The sequence below is a fragment of the Parasteatoda tepidariorum genome, chromosome 10 (genome assembly GCF_982258835.1).
Source record: "Parasteatoda tepidariorum strain Cologne lab strain chromosome 10, Ptep-v5.0, whole genome shotgun sequence".
NCBI classification, from domain to species: domain Eukaryota; kingdom Metazoa; phylum Arthropoda; class Arachnida; order Araneae; family Theridiidae; genus Parasteatoda; species Parasteatoda tepidariorum.
The window spans coordinates 34,954,779-34,971,531 of NC_141764.1; the positions used below are offsets into that span (position 1 = coordinate 34,954,779).

A 16,753-nucleotide genomic window follows, 5' to 3' on the forward strand; every position below is an offset into this window, starting at 1 on the left:
TCCATCCATACTATCATAGAAATATATCGGGTTGTTCGATAATTTATGTCGTTTTTTTCTTCTCATAGATGACTTGAATTGCATATTTAATGTAGTAGTGATTGCGTGGCTAATGTTATTGTATACTATTTTAAATATTAGACTTCAGACTTTCTTTAGTCAAAACCAGAGCGTCATTTGTAAACAGCAAGTTGGTTAAAAATTTAGTTGAAAATGGACACTCAAAGAGATCGTCCATTTTATTGTTTTACTTCTGAAAGGGCAAAAATGCGGTGCAAGTTCGGAGGAAATTGTGTGAAGTTTATGATAGTGAGGACTGTCTTACTGAACGTCAATGTCAGCGTTGGTTTGGTCGCGTTCGAGCTGGAAATTTTAATGTGCAAGATGCACCACACACTGGTCGTCCAAGGAATCAAACTATTGATTCAAATGTCTACTGTCGTCAACTATCGAAATTGAACGAAAAAATCAAGAAAAAACGGCCCCGCACTGGCCAATCGCAAAAGAGTTATGTTTCATCATGATAACGCCAGACCCCACACAACCCGTCAAAAATTAATGGAGCTGAATTGGGAACTGCTGCCACATCCACCCTATAGCCCTGACTTAGCACCATCGGAATATCATTTGTTTCGATCCCTTCAAAACCATTTGAATGGTAAAACTTTCGATTCCGATCAGGCTATTAAAAATGAGTTGAACCAGTTCTTCGCTTCTAAAAACCAAAGTTTCTTCGAACGTGGAATTTTTCAACTTACCGAAAGGTGGCAAAAGGTCATCCGACAGAATGGTCAATATATCATTGATTAATTTTTGTTGTTAATATAAAAAATTTCACTTTGAAAAACTTGAAAAAAAAACGACATTAATTACCAAACAATCCAATAATATAGGATAATCTATAAAAATATTTCTCTTATTTAGCACCATAATTTCGGGTATTTCTCTATCCGTTGGCAACACTATAATTATTATTCATTTTGTTGGGTTGCCTTAAATAATAATTTGTGTAGTTTTAAAAAAACTAGCTATAAGCTAAGAACTTTTTTAGATTTATTTTGCCAGGCTTATAGATTTATTTTGCCATACTATTTATTAACTTGAATAGTGTTGAATAGTTAGTTGTATGCTAAGTATTTAAAAAAAAGTTTGTATTTTAATAGAAGTAAAAACTTAGATACGAATTAATTATTTAGATTTATTTTTGATTCATTCGAAAATGTAGTAACTTTGTACTGTAATAACTTTGAACGGTACTTACGTATTAACGCAACCAGGCCAAAATTCGCATAAATCGCCAAATTTGGCGTAAGTAGAAAAAAATTTAAATAATTTTTTTTTTATAAAACAAAGTATTTTATAAACAAAATTATAAGCATATATTTTAATAACCTTTTAGATTACATTATATTTCGACACAACATAGTGCATTATTTCTCATAACAAATACAGTTCTTTATATTATTTTTTTTTTAAATATAAAATAGCAATTAAACCCTTCCGGTTTCGAATTTGAATAAGTTGCAGAATTATTTTTTCGGCGGAAATCTTTTGGTTATTACTTTTAGCATTGATTGAAAACCGTCTTCGCCATTAACAGCTTGAGCTTGACGCCATATAAATTCGATAAGGTATGAAACACGTAGGGTCGCTAAATTTGGCGATTTATGCGAATTTTGGCCTGGTTGCGTTAATACGTAAGTACCCTTTGAACATAAAAGGCGCTATGGTTCCGCGTACTGTCATACTAATTATAGATGATAGAACTTGCCTTTTCGAGAAATATCATTACAAGTTATGACCTGTAATGATTTTCATCTTATCTCATGAAAGAGATGTAAATAATTTTAATACTTCCTATGCCTACTATGCTGAAATGTCCCGAACTCATAATTAAAGTGGTAAGGACTGCCGAACAAATTTTAAATTATTATTAAAATTCAATAAAAAAAAAAACTTTAAAAATATCGATCTTGAAAACAGTTAAAATTGAAATCTAAATACTTCCATATGGGCAAATTTACGGACAACAGCTGGACGGTGATAAAAATGTAGAGTAAAATCCTAGAATAGCCCAACGCTTGGCGACTTTTTTGAAACCTCGCCAAATTGGCGATTATTACTGGGATCGAAATTGCTTTCTGACCATTAAAAAAAATTTAAATTATTACAAATTTATTACAATATTTTTAATAGAATAAAAAATAGCGTACCTTTACTCTGATGGACATCCACCGTAAACTATCCACCGTGTCCTTCGCTCAAACAAACTCATTTGGTCTCCACATTTAGGGCATTCATACGTTTCCGAAATTAAATTTTAATTCATACACCATCCAATCATCGCTTTCTTGCCTTTTACATTCAAAAAAGTTAAAAATTCACTCGTTCATTCACTAGCAAGTTTCAACGAGGAACCACACACAAAAATAATTTAAAAATGAAATAATAACGATGATTCTAACAGCAAGAGATCAGAAGCAAATTTGGCAAAAATAAAAAATAAACCATTTTACCTCTTTTCTAATGAAATCCTACTTTTGCGTAGGTATACATATCAAATAAAAAATCAGGTTTCATTTTATTTTTATTACCTAACCGTTGTTGAACATCCGACCCAATTCTGGGTTTACGACTGCCAATGCCCAACTGCGTATCCTTGTAATTTTGATCCCAATAAAGAAGACAAGGAAGATCCTGGATAAGTACCCCCAAAGATATTGATTTACTTTGGGAACATGGAGGACTTTGCGACTCGACAGATTTAACGTGCATCAGTCACCATTTACTGCACGGGTGGGAGGGAGGCCTTCGGCCGGAGGGCATCTAACCCACGAACTCTTGGAAATGGGCCCGATGCCCTACCAGCCAGGTCCCAATACGGTTTAAGAATTTTGGTTTTGTGATCGTGATGTGATCAAACGTTCAAAATAATCTCCCCGAAACCTAGTTTGAAGAGATTTCAAAAAAATCGCCACGGATTGGGCTATTCTAGAATCCACAAGAATTTTGTTAATATATTGTTTAAAACTAATTTAGGTGTTAAGATTGGAGATGGGATTGTGGAATTGGTATATTTAAATACAGTTGTGCTATGCATTTGGCTTGGTTAGCATAAATGCTAACATGGCTATTCTGATTATACTTCAATAAGAAGGGGAGAGTGGGGTCAATTGTAACAGGGTACGATTGTAACAGAGCAAAAATTTCGAGTGTCGTTTTCTAGATTTGGTTCCTAGGTGGCGCACAAGGTGTATTTAATTAATCTACATGTATACCCCTGCTGGCAACCATTTTTATGCACTTTTCAAAGAGTCACATCACAAAAGATATTTTCACGCTACGTAAGTACATTTTTTGGTATTAGAATATTATATTGTAACAAAGTAATTTTGTTTAAACAGATAAAAATTATTAACCGAATATGTAAGTGGACACCTTAATTAACATTTAAAAAAAAATTAGTTTTGTTAATTAACTAGCTTTGTTTTGAACAAATGAAGCTGAAATAGCGTCTTGGGGACGATTGTAACAATAATTAAAGGGACGATTGTAACAGCTGAAAATAAATAATCTTTTGTTTAAAAGCCATTACTTAACTCTTTAAGAACCACCACTAGTTTCCTATATCATTTATATTATGTTGTATGTGCATTATTTTATTTGTCACCTTTCACAGCGTAAATTAAAATTTTTAACCCCTTAAAGTTAAAAGTTTAACCCTTTAGGTCTCTGCTCATTATTATTTTTACTCCTAAAATATCACTACTATTTTGATCAATAAAAAAAATATATCACAACTATGATAATATGTATAATTAAATTTGTTTTAGTTGAATTTATGAACTGTTACAATTGACCCCGTAAGTGGGGACAATTGTAACAAGTGCACGACTGTCAAAAATTGCTCATAACTAATATAATAACATTTAAAATGAGGTATTTTTTTTCTACTAGAGGATAGTCTAATTTACTCGTCTGTCAATTAATACTAATAATATGTTGAATTTTTTGTTAGTTAAAAATATTTAAGTAAAAAATGCTACAATTGACCCCACTTTCCCCTATACTTTTGCAGTATTATTCGAGTAGCAGAGAAAATCAAATCTAATTCTGCAGTTAATAAAAATGTTTCTGAGACACATTTAGCTTACAAGTTATGATTAGCTGGAATGCTAACTGCCTTACTCTAAATTTGTAAGAGAGGAAATTTATTTTGAAAATTAATATTAAGTCTTCTTGCTTTCAATTCATGCCTTAATTGAAAAAGAGACTTCGGCAATAGATAATAAATGAGATTGATAAGTTTAGGAATCCAAAGCATTAAAAATTCTGAAAATATTTGCACGTGAAAATGACGTGTTGTAATATTAAAACTTCATGTGTTGCAACAAAAATGAAAACTTTTGCAATATTTGGGCATAAAAACTGTGTGTGGATAAACAAACCTTCATCACAGATTGCTCGAAAAAACTTATCACTATCCGTGTTACTTTTAAATCATACATACACCATTTATACCATATCGAATTTTTTACCTCATATTTTTGACTGAACTCATAAATGACTTGTTCAGCATAATTCATATACACTTCAACTGTAGTACCATGTTTCTGTAATAAAAAAAAAAAATTAGTTTTGAATCAGAATATTAAGAAGTAAATTGTAACAATTTGAAATAGTTGCCGAGAATGTTATAAAACGCTGAAGCTTAATAGTACAAATTTGTCATAAAAACTGATATATATATATATATATATATATATATATATATATATATATATATATATATATATATATATATATATATATATATATATATATATATATATATATATATATATATATATATATATAATAAATACAAGAAAACACTAAGAAAGTTAAGAAAAACAATAAGTTTCATTTATTTCATTTTGAGTGCTCCTCACACTATTGTATAAATATATTTTGCTTTGGCTTTATTAATACAATATCAGAAAGCACTCTGTTTTGCGGATATAATCGTGTTGGCTGAAGAAAAGATTATATCTTTTTTTTCCTGTTTTTTAATTAACATTTCCTTTTTTTTTTCTTTTTTTTTTAATAAAATGTTTGTTATTTTTTACTTATTATTTCCCACCCCCCTTTTTTTCATATGTCTATAATTTCTCTTTGTTTTATTCTTCATTTTGAACTTATATATATATATATATATATATATATATATATATCAATGCACAGCACAACAAATCACTTCAGCAACGCAGTAAGGACGGCACTTTAAATTCCTCTAGTTACACTCAATTTGCGCTTTTGTTTGCATATTTTGTAATCTGCCAATCATGTTGCAATAATATTTTTAAATCATTCTTGAAAAATTTCCCGTCCATGTAAGTACATCTGATTTCGCTACTCGCTTTATAGATTTTGTTTTATACTGTTCTTTCTTTTTATTTTATTTTATTTTCTGTTTTTACGTGTTATTTTTACTTTGTGTTTTATTTTATTTGTTGTAATTTTTGTAAAAAAAAATTTTTAGTGCTCCTTACACTATTGTATAAATATACTTTACTTTGGCTGTATTGATACAATATCGGAAAGCACTCTTTTTTGCGGATATAATCGTGTGGGCTGATGAAAAGATTATATCTTATATTTTACGGTTTTTTTAAAAAATTACATCCTTTTTTTTCTTTTTTTTTTAATCAGTCGCTTGTTATTTTTTTTTTCATTATTATTCCCCCCCCCCTTTTTTTTCATATGTCTATAATTTTCCTTTGTTTTATCTTCATTTTGAACTATATATATATATATAAATGATACTTACGTTTACGAACGACGCAGTTCTTTCTTTTACCGCAACTGTATAGCTTGTTTCCCTAAAAAAACAGTTACAATTACTACAACTAACCTTTTTTCCACATTTTTCTTTGTTGTTTAAAACAACTAGGTATTTTTTCTTTACTTATAAGAAAGGAGCCGGAAATAAAGAGAAGCTGATTTTTTCTGTTTAAAAAATTAAGTATTATAAGTATTTTCTGCTTATTATGAAATACGAGTAAAAAATTTGGTAAAAAAAAAAGAGAAGACTGTAATTTTTTTTTTTTTTTGAAATCTTAGGAAATATATTCGTAGGATATCTCGTCCTTCTAATTCAGCAAATAATTAAAGTAAATTGTTATCTAAAAATCTCCAGCAAAATTCATTAAAGTATGAAACTTTTGGAATCAATTGTTTAAGTCAATAGAATTTTATATCCATGCATCGAAATGTTCTATATAAAACAGTATCTAAGTGTAGAATATGCAAAAGGGAAATATCTTATGTAAATAAAATGTATGTAAATGTAAAAAAACTGTAAATGTTATTTAAATAGGAAATATCATATCTAACTGTAAAATGCAAATAATTAATAATGTTTATAAATAAACAAGAATATAGAGTTTGGGATAAGACGGTTACGCAAAAAAAAAATCTTAGAAAAATTACAAAAACAAATAAGTTACATTATTTTGTTGAAGAGTTAAAAAAACAATTCAGTGTTTTGTTGCAAATACAAATAAGTATTAAGCGGGCTATTATATTTTAAAAAACTGAAGCATTATAAAAATTAATTATTCATTCACTCAAAAATGTTTTGAATATTTAGGGATGATAAACGGTTTTTCAGGCAATTTTTTTTAAAAAAAAACACGTGTTATGACCTGAAATTATTTTTATTCTGAGAAATTTGAAAGTATAGAAAGATATTCAATGAAAAAGTCTAAAATGCTACACAAAAAACTTCTGAAGTTACAATAATAATAATAAAATCTTCTCAATAAAAAAAATACACAGTTACTTTCTAAACTGCAGTCGTCTGGAAATAGCACATTTTATTAAAATTTATTTATGGATAGTTTTGTCCTTAAATCAGTTTTTCTTAATTCAAATTTATTTTGCGATCAGAACTCGACTTTTAATAAACCAATCAAGTTAAATCTTGGTAATTGTCTTGAGAATAGCATGTTGCTAAATTCATACTAGTACTTGAATATCGATAGGTAATTTATTTCTTGGCCATAGTATCCTTTTTGATGGCCATAATAACCTTGGCCATAATAACCTTTTGCAAATATGGCAATCTCTTTCATTATGACGGAAAATTATTCTTGAATATTTTAAGAGGGATTAACTTTTAGCTTTACCATTTATTTTTAAATGAATAAAATTGCTTGACGCTAATAAATAATGTTCACGCAAATATATATGACATAATGAACAAGCAGATTAGATTTACCGGCGTTGAACAACTGACTCAATTCCGAGTTTACGACTATCAATGTACTACTCTGCGACCTTATAATCTTGAATTTTACCCAGAAGACGAGGGAACTCCAGGCTCGAGCATTAGCGCAAACTAGCCTGCGTCAAGAACCTTTTGATGTAACTAACCGCATTTCATGGAAAGGAAAATCACGAAACCTCCCATTGTTAGCAGACGGCAAGAGGATTCTGACCATTAATCAGTCAACCACTGACGATTGTTTACGCCACTGTGGTCAGTGTGATCTGGGAGGAGAATTCATCTCAACCAGCCAACGCCGGAAGTAACCTGGGTCACCTTATTGGTAGACGAACGACCTGAGCCCCAAATGCTTCATTAATCATGCAGAGGAGTTTTTAAAAGCTCATTAACGTAAACAAATTTAACTTTCAAAAATTGTAATTTCGTACGAGCTTTAAATGTTGTTGAGCGTTGATAGTACTCAGGGACCGATCAAGACAAATTCAGGCCCAAGGCCCATCAAATTTTCTGGGGCCCTGACAAAATATTTTGAAATTAAATTACTGAAGAGTAGTCCTAATAATGAACTACATGATTCAAGAGAAACATTTTATTAAATTTTGAAAGCAGACAATTGAAGAATTTTTTTTAGATAAAGTTTACGTATCTATATATTAAAGCAAAATATAAAACAACAAAACAATGTTATGTCAAAATAAAAATTGCTTGATTACTACAAACAATTTAAATCAGTGATTTTTATTAAGAGTCACTGATTAGCTGAATTATCTTTTATTGTAAACTGTAATTATTTTTTATTTTGTACTTAAACCAACATATAGCTAGCCCACCTTTTATTAGACATTTTACAAATTTTTTAGGTCCCTCAGAAATTGTGGGCCCTAGGCCCATGCCTAATGGGTCTAGGCTATAATCAGGCCCTGATAGTACTAGACATACTGTTTGTCTAAGATAGGTACTTTTCCAGACATTTGTCTGGAGCTGTGGCGGTGACTATGGTTACGAGGTATGATTATTTCAAGTAGGGGTTCGGGGTCCCTCTTTAGGACTGGTTTCGGAGAGAGAAAAGTACAAGCTATCATCGAAGGGCCGGGATAGCCTGGTCGGTAGGGCGCTGGGCCCACATCCAAGAGGTCGTGGGTTCGATCGTCGCCGGCCGAAGACTCCCCGTGTAGTAAATGGTGACTGATGCACGTTAAATCTGTCGAGTCTGAAAGTCCTCCATGTTCCCACAACATATCAATACCTCTGGGGGTACTGATCCAGGAGTTTCCTTGTCTTCTGGATTGGTTCAAAATTACAAGGCTACGGAGTTGAACGTAAGTAGTCGTAAACCCATGAAATTGGGTCGGCTGTTCAACGACGGTTATAAAATAAAATAAAAAGCTATCATCGAAGCTACCCTCCCTAAAATGCCCTCCTCTTGTTTCCACAGCACCAGACTGCTGCGGCGGTAAGAGTACCTAACTTAGACAAACAGTACATGCTATTGAACTAAAAAAAGGATTTTTGCAGTAAATTTTGTTTACTTACACACAATCCTGAGTACAACCAGCAGTGCATTTCTCTAATCCCTTTCGGAAATTGCATTTTGCTTTACTTTCATCATCTAGATATATAACTAGAATATTGATAAAAAAAAAATACAAAGCAGTAAGGCACAGGAATAGTTAATGTTTCCGCTGTGTTTGTTTAGAATTTGTATCAAAACTATTCCTAACTCTGATTTTTTCTTCAACCTATATGCAAATAAGTTAAAGTTTACTAAAAACAAAGTTCAAAAATAATTAGCTATATTTAAAAATATCAGTTCCGTTTCATAGATGATTACATACCGGTTTGGCACAACTTATGAAATAAACTTTAATAATCATTCATAAACTTCTTTATGAAAAGGTAGAAATTCATTACTCAATTTTCAGCACTTACAAGAAAATTGAATAATTTTTTTTACGATATTTTTATTAACGTAGTATGTTTGTGACGATGGAATCTTCCTAAGAAAACTTTGAGGTTTTTTCAAATAACTAAAATGCTCAAATTTGTATAAGAAATCTGTGTCAGATAGTTCAACTCTGAAACAGAATGGTTCGCATTGAAAATTTTACCATGGCAGTTAGAAAATCAGACTCCTGTAAAGAGGGGGTGGGGTTCAATCCTCGATTACACTATGATCCACGGACTACCTTCGATAAACGCTCTCGTAAAATCTGTGGAATGAAATGTCCTGTTGTCGTTCGCTGAGCAGTAAAGTTATTTGGAAATAGTTTCCTTCCTCTTATCTATGTCTAAATTGAGAGGTGCCGCCCTCTATCATTGCGGTGATGAATTAAGGTATACTTTTACCCTTGCGGTGCTCTCTAATCAAACTGAAGGCGCACCTTGGTGACTTAACTCACAAAAGGTCAATGGCTAGAAAGATTGGCTCATCAAAGTGTCTTTAGGAACAACATAACAAAATTTATAATTAATCAAAATTCAAACCACCTTCCGTTTAGATTAAATACTCACATTTCAAGTGCTGCTCATTGAAAATAATAGTATATATATATATATATATATATATATATATATATATATATATATATATATATATATATATATATATATATATATATATATATATATATATATATATATATATATATATATATATATATATATATATATATATATATATATATATATATATATATATATATTACTGAAAAAGGGAAAAGAAACGCAAAAGAAAAGAAATGAACCACACTGTGATCTGATTTTTCCGCACTAGGACTCAAAAACTTAATAGTAAATATTGTATATGCATCCTAAATTTATTATTTTTACTTTATACTGTATCATAAAAATAGCTTTACTGTCGCTTATGTGTGTCATATCTTAATATATTTTAAAGTTATTGTTACTGAAATGTTGAAAATGGTCTATTTTACACCAAGTAGGGTAAAAAAACATTCTTGATGCTTAACTACATCTGGAACAATCCTTGGTTACTGGTAAAGCGCAACACCTAGTGGAACACCAATTTTTAATTTGGTGTTAAGTAGTTACCACTATTATTGGCGTTAAAATACTCTAAAATTTTACAGTGCATTATAAAAACTAATTGCTTACGATTCGAGAATTTTGCTTAATTTCTTATCGTAAATCATAAGATATGAAATTGAGTGACATTTTTGATTGACAAATTATTGCAATCAGTGCAAACTTGAAATTGTTTTATAAATATAATAAATAGTTCTTTGCATAATTGTTATTAAACTAACAATTAAAAAATAGCTGATTTATTTCTCATTTTTAACACTTTTATTTAATGCTTTATTTAAGCTAGAGAAGAAATATTTTTGTTAATTTATGTTAATCACTCCTAGAATGGTTTTTCAAAAAAATAGTTTTACAAAATTCTTAAAATATAATCTCAAAAATAAGAAAATGTAACAGTTTAGAAGACTAGAAGAAGATTTTAGAAGTATTCCATAAAACTTGTGATACATACCTCCAAAGCATTCATCAAATATCGAAAACATTCTTTTGTAGCAATCGGTAACGCATAACTAAATTATAATAGATGAAGTGGGTTTTATAATACTTTAAAATAAAATTGAAATCACAAAATATAAGTTACTTTCATACAAAATATAAATAAAATTGTATCACATTGTTTAAAATATTGCATGGATTACATGACATAAAAATACGAACACTTTCTTTTTGCATTTCTTTAAATACTTGGATGATAAATAAGTCGTACACTGTTCGACAAAATTAAGAGATGGACGACATTTTCCCAAATATCTAAAGAAATACTTAATATAAATAAATGAAACTTGGTATGGATATAACTTATTTTATGATAATAAAGTATGCAAGACGAAAATGAAAGTGCCATTCACTGGCAAGACCTATTGCCAATAAATCCAATGTAGTCTGAACTTAAGGATAAACGATGACATTAAAAGAGAGGCTTGTAAAGTGTGTGTTGCCTCTAGTATGGTGTATGGTCACCCCTGACAGACAGACAGCAGGCACATCGAGTATGCATGCAGTTAATAAGGGATTTAAGGAGGACTTGTGGAAAACCCTCCCATTCTCCCACCAGAGCAATTTTTAACTCCAGAATGGTTCTGGAGGGAGGTTGGCGCATCGCAATAGCTCTCCCAAGAGCATCCCAAGCATGTTCAATAGGATTTAGGTCAGGAGATTTGACTGGTCAATCCATTCGTTGAATATCCTCGCTTTCCAGATACTCATCAACCATGTGAGCCATATGTGATCGCGCATTGTCGTCCATAAAGATGAACTCAGGGCCAACAGCGCCCCTGAAAAGACGCACATAGGGCTCTAGGACCTCCTGTCTGTACCTCTGGGTGGAACCATTGTCAAGCACATTGAGCGGTGTGCGGGTATCTTGCATGATGCCTGCCCAAACCATGAGTCCTCCTCCAGCATAATGGTCCCTTTCGATAATGTTGCTGGGATGGTATCGGGTTCCAGGTTCCCTCCATATCAATAACCGTCCAGAAATAGCGTCATAGCGTCATAGAAATGTGTTTCATAGAAGAATATAGCGTCATAGAGATGTGCGAAATGCTTTCCATTTCTTAATTTTGACCACCAGTGTAGTTATTTACATTATATATGTCCATGCACTGATCGCTCCGGTCCCCAATCCCTATACTTGTTTCGCAGTAAGCTACATTTCACGTTAAGAAATAAATTTCATTTCTTAAATGAAAATTTGTATTTTTAGAGGTTATTAATGGGTAAATATTGTATTTTTACAAATTTGTCAAAATACCATTTTATTTACCGTCGTTTGGTCAAAGATTTCAACTACAATTGCAAATTATAAGAAAAAAATACCAACTCGATTCAAGTAACTTTTTGAACAGTTTCATAAAATAAAAAAAAGTAAAGTCTCCCAACAGCACATTGTCGGCCAGAGCAGATGATGGTTAAAGCTCCACGATTTTGTGACACACGACATGACTGTGGCAATCTAGTCAACATTACACACAGGCCACCTTCACTTCCCAGGCAAGCAGGTATACATCGATCTGAAAATAAATGGGCCTCCAGCCGCCACTGGGGATCGAACCTCAGTTCTTTGTAATGACAGGTCAGTGCAATAACTACTGAGCTATCAAGGCTCTGTATATTTTATTTAACTTACATTTTGTTTCCGTTTAATAAAAATGCCTATTTTCTATTCAATAAAAGTTTCACAATTTTAAAGTGGAATATTGCGATTTGTTATGGTTGTAATCAACTTTGAAAAAGCGTCTTAATTAAAATTAAAAAAAAAACAATAAATAAAGTTATGTTGCATTTCCATAAAATTATTCATACTCCGACATAGTTAAAACAAATTGAAAGACTGTTTACCTCTCTGGATAGTGGACCGGTCTTGCCATTTTCCCTCCAAAGCTTTATATAATCCGTGCAGTTTGTTTTATAAGGATGGGGCAATCTCCTCTCCTCTTTCTTTTCAGAATAAAAATAAAAGCACTTAGAGAAAATATCAGTTGAAGATACTAAAGTGTTAACAGAACTTCACTATCTGGAAGAAAGTGACGGGACAACTGCAAAGTTTGGTGGAGGATGATTGATGGTATGGGCCTGTTTCTCCTGGTATGGGACTGGCCCACTGGTGAAGGTTGATGGTATGATGAATACCGATGGATACTGTGATATTCTCGACAATCATGTCCTTCCTACCTTGTGGGCAACGTACGGTATGGATGATTGCTTGTATCAAGACGACAACGCAAGATCCCATGTTGCAAGGAGGACTCTTGATTGGTATGTGAACAACAACGTTAAACGCATGGAGTGGCCGGCGCAGAGCCCTGATCTTAACCCAATTGAACATCTCTGGGACGAATTGGACCGTCGATTGAGGGCCAGCACCCGACTCCCCAAAAGCAAGCTTGAACTTCCTGTTAAACATTTGGAAGGAAATTGTTCTTGCCACTGTGGCCAATTTAGTGGAAATCATGCCCAGAAGGGCTGCAGCTGTGATCGCAGCCCAAAGGAGGCCCTACCTCCTATTAATTTTAATAAATATGGGTTTATGTCGTTATAGTGTCGTGTCCCGTCACTTTCTTCCAAATAGTGTATATTGAAACTGAGTAAAAGTAGCCAAGGTCGAACGGGGCATAGACCTGAAAAAGCGATTGATACTTAAGGCCCCAGCCAAAATGGTGGACCTTTCTTAAAGGTGGAGCCCTCTGACCCCATGTTCTTTCTATCAATAAAAAACCATTTTTAAAAAAAATCCATATAATTTGAAAACATTTTTTGTTGTAATTTGTTCTCATCAATGAATGACCCCATGTTCTTTCTATCAATAAAAAACCATTTTTAAAAAAAATCAATATAATTTGAAAACATTCTTTGTTGTAATTTGTTTTCATCTCCGGATAATGAATAAAATAAAATATTTAATTTGATCTTTTAAAAATTAGCTCCAGCCTATGAAATGCATTTGAGAAAGCTCCTGGTAAATAAGTTATAGCATAAAACAAGTTAGACCATGAACCACATGAAGTATTTTTCCCCATGAGAACTACATCCATGTTCCACTATTTAATTTTGTATGTTTTGTTTCATGATTTATAGCCCGCAACTTGCTTCTCAATTTATCTAGCACAACATGATTTACGACCTGTACTCTGAGTGAATGTGACAATAAACCTCTGTATGAGTAAGAGTTTTAAAAAAGATAATTAGTATATTTCTAATTTACATTATCATTGGCGAAAAAAGTAACATGAAAATTACACCAATTTTGAAAATATGTTAATTTCTGATGAAGACATTTACAAAAAAAAAAAAAAAAATACAGTCGACACTCTATATAATGTCATGGTAATGATAAATGGAAGTTATAACATGAGTAGTAATTATTTTTTTCCCATAAAAACAGCACTTATTTTGACAAATTCAACTACAAATCATTCACTCTACAAGATTACATTTTTCTTTCTCAGATAATATAACCTGCTTTCTTTTAGCAGGAGTTAAAGCCATAATGACCAAACTAAACTACAGTAGTAATAGGGAGAAAAAAAACTAATGAAACAACGAAATTTACAATTCCCAAATTGCATTAGCATTTTCAAAAGTAAAGATTTTGATGTGCTTATAGGTAAAACGGATCATTAAAGACACCCTTTTTCTCTCTCGAGAAAAAAGTCGAATCGTTCTCCTGGTCACAAGTTTTCCCTTTTCATAGCTCTGAATCTCACTCCAACTGTACTAACTAATATGCGAAGTGTTTGTTAATCACAAAAAGTGATCAATTCTGTGTAGACATGCAGTACAAACTATATTTTTATTTATATTTTTAGATACCACATTTATATGACAGTATGTTATTGAAATTGAGCAGAAAAATCTAAATACGCACGTACAAAAAAAAAAAAACAACACCGCGGAATTGACTTCGGTTAACTGAGGATTTCGGATGAAAGAAGTTCCGATAATCGAGGTTTTACTCATTTGCCACTAACCTGATTCAAGGGGAATTAACTAAGTCTAACCGCACTCCTTACTACCAATCGCAAGAAAAAGCAAAATCTATTTTTAAAATTTCAAATACCTTAACCAGGGGTCAGTTTAGAAGAAATTTGGGTTCGTTAACGGACCCTTCACAAAATATCTTTTCATAAAAACGGACCCTTCACGAAATATTTTAACTTGAGAACGGATCCTTCACAAAATAATTTATCTTTTAATCGGACCCTTCATAAATTTGTTTATCTTCATTATTGTTTTGTTAATCGAATAAACCCTTCCCAGAAAGAAAGACAGATGTAAACGAACTAAGTTTTGTCTTCGGCAGACGCTTCTTCCTTTATTCGTCCGAAATGAATATTCTGTGTTGAGCAGTATAGGGTAAATACCACATATTTGTATGTTGCATCTCTAATTTAGTGGCAGTAATTGCTGTTTATTTTTAAATAATTAATTTTTTTTAATTATGATTTTACAGTGTTGAGCATAACATTGTATCGCTTTGCAATTTAAAAACTCTTTGAAAAAGTTTTTTTGCAATAACACGACCCTATTTGCACTAATTCACAAAACAGGTCCCTGGTTGAAGGAATGTGACTTAACTTTTATTTTACATTCACAAATTGCGAGCAATTTTTTCACAATTTTACAAAAACGGACCTTTCACAAAATATCTGGACAGACCCCTGATAACGATCTACAATATTTAATTATTTACTAATTCATCTTACTGTTTCAATTAGGATTTTATAACGCATGCCAGGTTTCAAATACTGTAGGCTTTCAGTTTCCAAATCAATCTCTTCATCGAATTGTGAATTAACAGCAAAGTAAGTCTCGAGTGGATTATGAAGATCTAATATTTCAGGTGGCTCAAAATGGAGATATAACAAACGGCCCCATTCTGCAAAAATAAATAAATAAAATTACCTATAGAAATTAAATGAACTAGACAGAATATACTATAGAGAATAAACTAGAAACTATAGAGAATAAACTAAAAAGAGGTAAATACTCCGATTTAATTCTATAACTAGTGATTTATAATTTGGCGACTAGTTGATCCCCCATTTCAAATACATAACTCAAGTAACTCGAGATTTGAAAATTCTTGCATTCGGAAACCAAGCCAGTTTATACCGTAAAAATGGGTTTGGTTTGTAACAAGTGGGTTAATTATGAAACACTCACATTTTCTGAAGTCCAGCGGTAGCAAAAATATAAATAATTATTTTTATCATTTTCCGAAGCGGCATTAGGTTTAAAAAACAGTAAACTTATATTTCTCTTGGCGTAGGTAGTGCTTTCTCACAAAATGCTTCCATTTATTTTATTAATTTTTTTGATTTTAATAAAAACTAAAACTATTTATCTAAACTTGTTGTTCAAGATCTCCCCTTTATCAGCTCGAGCTTTAGTTTAGTTTATAAATATCTATATATATATATAAATATCTATATGTATGTACATATATATATATATATATATATATATATATATATATATATATATATATATATATATAAATATCTATATGTATGTACATATATATATATATATATATATATATATATATATATATATATATATATATATATATATATATATATATATATATATATATATATATATATATATATATATATATATATATATATATATATATATATATATATATATATATATACATATATATATATATATATATATATATATACGGTGAATGACCGAGATTGGTGGTTGTTGACTTTCACCGGTGAATGTTGGCATAGTCGCTTTGGTGAATGTCCGAAATATTTGTTATAGGGTAAACCAACCAGTGAAGGAACACTACCCAGTGAAGGAACATTTCATATATATTGATTAAAAATAAGAATTTGAAAGTTTTTCTTTAGATTAATTGGTAACAATAGCTTACTGCCAAACAATAGGAAGTCATCTAGAAATATTTTAGATTACCTGGTC

General features: G+C 31.2%; 1 protein-coding gene across 3 annotated transcripts in view; it reads right to left on the bottom strand.

Moving 5' to 3' along the window:
* Window positions 1-16,753, bottom strand: part of LOC107450431 (uncharacterized) — a 40,901-nt gene that overhangs the window by 406 nt on the left and 23,742 nt on the right. For all 3 annotated transcript variants that reach the window (XM_043054856.3, XM_087153362.1, XM_087153361.1), the window contains exons 6-11: window positions 15,520-15,692; window positions 12,656-12,754; window positions 10,767-10,824; window positions 8,804-8,891; window positions 5,810-5,861; window positions 4,539-4,613 (exon numbers count right to left, since the gene is read on the bottom strand). In XM_043054856.3, coding sequence (XP_042910790.1) covers window positions 4,539-4,613; window positions 5,810-5,861; window positions 8,804-8,891; window positions 10,767-10,824; window positions 12,656-12,754; window positions 15,520-15,692 — 545 coding nt within the window. The remainder of the gene's footprint in view (window positions 1-4,538; window positions 4,614-5,809; window positions 5,862-8,803; window positions 8,892-10,766; window positions 10,825-12,655; window positions 12,755-15,519; window positions 15,693-16,753) is intronic.